The 5,951-nt window shown below is 52.7% G+C and overlaps 1 protein-coding gene across 1 annotated transcript in view; it reads left to right on the forward strand.

The window, feature by feature from the left end:
- TNFRSF1A (tumor necrosis factor receptor superfamily, member 1A) overlaps nt 1-5,951 on the forward strand; it is a 38,375-nt gene that overhangs the window by 31,199 nt on the left and 1,225 nt on the right. Inside the window, exons 2-9 of the mRNA XM_014545685.1 lie at nt 1,610-1,763; nt 1,977-2,105; nt 2,293-2,442; nt 2,685-2,763; nt 4,741-4,814; nt 4,935-5,039; nt 5,371-5,399; nt 5,607-5,947. Coding sequence (XP_014401171.1) covers nt 1,610-1,763; nt 1,977-2,105; nt 2,293-2,442; nt 2,685-2,763; nt 4,741-4,814; nt 4,935-5,039; nt 5,371-5,399; nt 5,607-5,947 — 1,061 coding nt within the window. The remainder of the gene's footprint in view (nt 1-1,609; nt 1,764-1,976; nt 2,106-2,292; nt 2,443-2,684; nt 2,764-4,740; nt 4,815-4,934; nt 5,040-5,370; nt 5,400-5,606; nt 5,948-5,951) is intronic.

A 5,951-nucleotide genomic window follows, 5' to 3' on the forward strand; every position in this document is an offset into this window, starting at 1 on the left:
CCGTTCTTCCTGGCTCTGCCTTTGCTGGTTGGCTTAGCTCCCAGCCTCCTGGATGGAATGCCAAGTGCCCACGACCTTAGGTGCTGAGCTCTCCTTCGGGGAAAGCTCTCCTTTTGGGATCAGGAAGTTCTTCTCATTAACTTCTCACACTCTTCCTGTTGCCCTGGAAGCCCCAGTCCTGCTCAGGGGAAATGGTGCAGCGCCTGCCTGCCTGCCCACCCGCCCGGAGTGGGCCAGGAAGGGCCGCTGCCCTCTGAGGAGGGGGACATGCCTCTTGGGGAGCTGCTTGGGTTTGCTGCTGTGTTTCTGAGCGAGGCTTCCCCTGTGGATGCCCGAGGCCCGGGCGTTTGGGTTGCTGCAGCGTCTCCCAGGGGGTGACTGAGGTGTGTGAGCTGCCTAACTGCCTGTTGATATGCGGGGCCACTGGGGCTGCGGGCTGCCAGGCCCTCCTGTCCGGGCCGAGGTTTCCGTGACCTGATGAGTCTGTGGCTCCCCATTATTTAATGTACTTTGAGGACATCCTCTTTTCTTTACATAAACAGCTCTTACAGCAGAGAAACAAAAACCGAGAACTAGGAAAAGCCAGCAAGAGGCTGACAAAGAGCGAAGTCTGGGTTGGATGGAGCTCAGCACTGACCCCTGGCTTTGCCATCCAGGCATCTAAGCCAGAAATGGGCCAGTGAGTCAGCTGCCATGGGCTTGCCCCGAGGCTTCCAGAACGCCTCGGTGTGCAAAGAGCTTCGGGACTCCCTGGTCCCCCCTTCGCTCCTGACTTGACTGAGACTTGAGCTGGATCCCCAGCCTCTGGCCAGTGCCAGCTGCATGTAACCTACATGCCTTTGCCTACTCCTGTCTTCATGGGAATTTTGTCACCCCCCCTCTCCCCCCACCCATCCTTTGACTCCCCTCCCACTGGCCCTGGCCGACCTGGAGTATTTGTGCAGATTAGGTGGTGGAAGGGGTGTGGCATAGAGTCTGAGGGTGGGACTCCCCCCCATCCTTTGACTCCCCTCCCACTGGCCCGGCCGACCTGGAGTATTTGTGCAGATTAAGTGGTGGAAGGGGTGTGGCATAGAGTCTGAGGGTGGGATTCTGAGTGAGTTTTTGATACAAATTTCTCAAGAAACTCTTGCTTCTGCATGCTGCCCAGGAGTGGTGCCCACAGGGACATCACTTACCTCCATTCCACTGTGATGTGACTGAGAACCTTGTTGCTGGTATAACATAATAGAGGAAAAGTGCACAGATCCCCTGGCCACCTCTGCGAACGTTCACTTTGTGGTAACACAGCGCTCAGATGGAGAAACAAGCTCAATCCTTGGGACTGCTTATTGGGAAGGAAGGGGCAGAATTGAGGTAACCTATCAGTTCCCAATTAAAAAAAACAAAACACCTTCCTTGAACATCTGCCCTGTGTCCAACACTGTTAGCTGCTATGGGGAAATAAGGATAAAGATACAGCTGGGCCTGGGGTCTCCCAGACTTGAGTTGAAGGGACATAGGTCATTACTACACAGAACAACTAGAGGACAATTAAGCACGCGATTGCACGGTGCCCGCTGTTCAAGCTTAGATCCTGATGGGATCTCCTCTACTGATTCTTCCCCAGGTGCTCCTGGTGCTGTTGGTGGAAATATACCCCTCAGGGGTTATTGGTCTGGTCCCTCACTCCAGGACCCGGGAGAAGAGAGACAGCCAGTGTCCCCACGGAAAATACACCCACTCTCTTAATAGCTCCATTTGCTGTACGAAGTGCCATAAAGGTAGGAGGAAGTGGTAACCGTGAATCTCCTCGTTATGGGTCCTGCTACTTTCTTTCCTTTTGTCCCCAAGTCTCCTAACTTAGCCGCTTCTCTCTGACTGAGATTTTCTCCCTCCTTTCCTCTCTGGAGAGGTGGCCCAGGCTGCTTTCCCTAGCATGGAGTTCCTTCCTTGAGCTCTCGGCTGCAGCCTAATCCAGACCCTCCCAATCACAGGGACCTACCGGTACAATGACTGTCCAGCCCCAGGGCGGGACACATACTGCAAGAAGTGTGAAAATGGCACCTATACTGCTTCCGAGAACTACCTCAGCCAATGCATCAGCTGCTCCATATGCCGGAAAGGTGAGACTCAGGAGAGGGCAAGGGCTCCAAGTAGGATGGGCCAGGTGGGCATTGAGAAGGGTGTGCAAGTCTGTGCTGCTGGGTGCGGGCAGAAGTGCGTGTGCCTGTGTGATAGAGTGCGTGGGTGGGCGTGAGTGCGTGCCACAGAGAGAGGAGAGGCTCCTACCCCATCTCTTCCTCTCACCAGAAATGGGCCAGGTGGAGATTTCTCCTTGCACAGTGGACCAGAACACCGTGTGTGGCTGCAAGAAGAACCAGTACCAGGAGTCTTTGAGCGACACTCTTTTCCGGTGCCGGAACTGCAGCCCCTGCCTCAATGGCACGGTGCAAATCTCCTGTGAGCATGGCCCTCCTGACCCCAGCCCCATCCTCATTGCAGGGGTGGGCCCTGTCTTAGGGGGAGGGTCTCCCCCTTTCTGCACCCCTTCCCCAAGAGGCAGCACTTTCTATCCTTCCCACTCCTGCAGTCTGTGGGGATACCTCCACTCGGGCCATCTATCCCGGGCCCTCCCGGCTTCCACCCTGCTCCTCAGGCTGCAGGCCAGCCCTCCTCTAACTGTGCCGCCCCTCTCTCCACAGGCAGTGCGAAGCAGAACACCGTGTGCACCTGCCACACAGGGTTCTTCCTAAAAGACAACAAGTGCGTCCCCTGTGATAAGTGAGTATCTCCCAGCTGCTGGGCACTGGGTCAAGGGGGCACGGGGTGGCTGTGGTGAGAGCCACCAGCAGGACAAGGGGGACACCCCAGGGTGCTCTGGCTCCCACTGGTTGTTTGAGTGGGAGACACTTCATGTCAAGATAGCAGGTAGACCTCCTCCTTTCCCCCAACTTATCGGTCAAATCTTAAGAAGTCTTTGGGGATAGAGGCTCAGACACCAGGGACTTGTAGTTCTCCTAACTCAGGCATTCAGATTCTTCTTTTTTTGACATTGAAATTCTTGGGTGACAGTGCCTATAATTAATTCACATCTCTGAAATCAGACTGCATCTGACAACAGTGGATGCTGGAGCATGGTTTAACTGGTAGCTCTGTGTGAGTGTTTTATGCAAATAACGGTGCCTCCTAGTGTTGATGGTACCGTAGGTTTCATGCAATATGGTATTTCCTCCCCAGTCCCTTTGACCAGGCTTTCTCACTCCTGGATGTTCTTGCATAGTTGCTTGCAAAGAAAAAACTCTGAGAGCTCCTGGGTTTAAATCTCAACCTAGCCATTTACTGGCTGTGCACCTTTGGGCACGTGACGTAACATCTCCGAGTCTTAGTTTTTTTTTACCTTTAAAGTATGGGTAATGCCTGGCAAGTGTGGCTCAGTGACTGAGCATTGGCCCATGAACCAGGAGGTCACGATTCCATTCCCTGTCAAGGCACAAACCCGGCTTACAGGCTCCATCCCCAGTAGAGGGCATGCAGAAGGCAGCTGATCAATGATTCTCTCTCATCATTGATGTTTGTTTCTCTCTCTCCCTCTCCCCTCCTCTCTCTAAAAATCAATAAAATATGTTAAAAAAAATAAAGTAAGGGTATAATGACATCCACTTGGCGAAGCTGTAAGAACCACGATATATAGCTACACAATGTCTGACAGGAAACTCTTCTTTTTCCCGCTAAGTTTTGTCTCTGCTTGAAAGAGCTTTACACCCATCCCATATGGTTCTCATCATGAGCTTGTGAATCTGAATCTTTCTGCTTTCAGATTCCTGGTGAGAACTCACATTTTCAAGGTCCTTCTAGGCCTCCCATGGAGTTCTCATCACTCCACGCTGCCCAGTGACCGCTCCCAACATGGGAAGATGTGTTTGTTCTAGAGTGCTCTCTGTTGCCGGCCAGCAATGTGTATTTTTAAATTTTTCACATGCATGTTTGACCCCTCCCTCAAAGTCAGGTATTGTCTATAGCAGTGCCATCTTGAGAAAAAGCTCTTTAACCTCTCTTTGCCACAGGATTCTCTTCAGCAGAACAATGATAAAGTAACAATCCAATGACAGCTACCATTTGTTGAGCACTTACTATATGTCAGGCAGGATTTTCTCACTCAGTCCTCAATCCTGATAGGTGGGTAGGATCCCTGTTTTCCTGATGAGGAAACCGAGACATACACGTTACATGACTTGCTTGGAGTCACACTGCTAGCCAATGACTGGGCTGGAATTAAACCCCAACCCTGACTGCTTTTAACTGTTTTCCTACAAAGCCTCTTCAAGATCAATTTCAGTTTTAAATTAAGTTATTTTAAAAATATTTTTTATTGATTTCAGAGAGGGAGAGAGAGATAGAAACATCAATGATGAGAAAGAATCATTGATTGGCTACTGCCTGCGCACCCCCTACTGGAAACTGAACCCACAACCCAGACATGTGCCCTTGACCGTAATTGAACCCGGGACCCTTCAGTCTGCAGGCTGACGCTCTATCCCCTGAGCCAGACCAGCTAGGGCTAAATTAGATGATTTTGTGGTTCATTTGTTTCATTCCTTTGCATCAATTCCCAAGCTAGTTTTAATTTTCATTCTTTTTCAAGAGGTAGTTAAAATACTTGTAAAGCAGAGAATCCTCAACAATGTGTTTTTTTCTTTATTTTTTAACCTGTATTCCTATGGTAGGGCCCCTACTCACCTGCGCAATTTCTTCTTTTAGTTGTGAGAAAAACACGGAATGCACGAAGTTGTGCCCATCCACAGGTGAAGTTATTGGGGGCTCTCCGGACTCAGGTGAGGAGAAATAACCGGGTGCCCATGCTCACCTGCCCTGTCGTAACCTTGCCCCGGCACCCACCATCAGCCCTGCTTCCTCCTGCAGCCTGCCCTGATCACAATCTGCTTTGTCCCCAGTGCTGTTGTCCCTGGTGATCTTCTTTGGTTTCTGCCTTTTATGCCTCCTCTTCATGGGCTTAACATGCCACTTCCAACGGTGGAAGCCCAAGCTCCAGTCCATTGGTGAGTGGGGCCTCTGGGAGGGGAAAGGGTGCCAGTGGGGACATGAGAAGAGGCCGGGTGGTAAGACCCACCGGTGTGGTAAGAGGCACCAGCGCACCAGTGAGGAGGGGAGTGAGCATCCCCCTAGTTCGCTGTGGGGCTCCCTTGGTGGGAGGTGGCCCTGGATGGTGGTAAGAGGTCACACTGCATCAGTAGCTCTCTCATCCCTGGGACTACATAGGCCCTGAAGCATGTCACCACAAGTCCCCAGGGCCGGCCCCAGTATGGGCGCCAGGGCTGAGAGAGGAAATGAAATTTGTGACATACTGTCTCTCTTTATTTTTCTTCTCAGTTTGTGGGAAATCAACACCTGTAAAGGAGGTAAGATGAAACCAGGGATCCCTCCCCCGCTCCCCCCACCCCCCACTTCTCTGACTGTCCCTTGTAATCTTGTAAGAACCAAATTAGGTATTGTCGCCCCTGACCCTCAGGATCCTCTAACTCCCTCTAGTCCCAACCCCATCCAGAATGAAGAGGGCAGGGCTGTTTTCACTCTCCCCCACGAATGCTGTACCTCGTCTCTTTCAGGGGGTGCCGGAGCTCCTGCCCTCCGCCCCAGGCTTCAGCCCCACCACAGGCTTCAGTCCCATCCCCAGCTCCATGCCAAGTTCCACCTTTACCCCTGGTGACTGGCGCGACTTCAGAGCTGCACCACCGCCCAGAGAGATGGCCCCATCCCACCAGCCGGCCGGCCCTCTCCTCACAGCGGCTCCAGCCTCCACGCCCACGGCCACCCTTCTTCAGAAGTGGGAGGGCAGCACCTACACGCAGCGCCCAGAGGGTGAGCACCCAGCCAGGAAGCCCAGCCAGGAATCCCGGTGGGGGTGCAGGCGGGCGGGGCTCCAAGAGAGCACGTGCATGAGCAGGGAGCCG

Source organism: Myotis brandtii, unplaced genomic scaffold (assembly GCF_000412655.1).
Source record: "Myotis brandtii unplaced genomic scaffold, ASM41265v1 scaffold417, whole genome shotgun sequence".
NCBI lineage: Eukaryota > Metazoa > Chordata > Mammalia > Chiroptera > Vespertilionidae > Myotis > Myotis brandtii.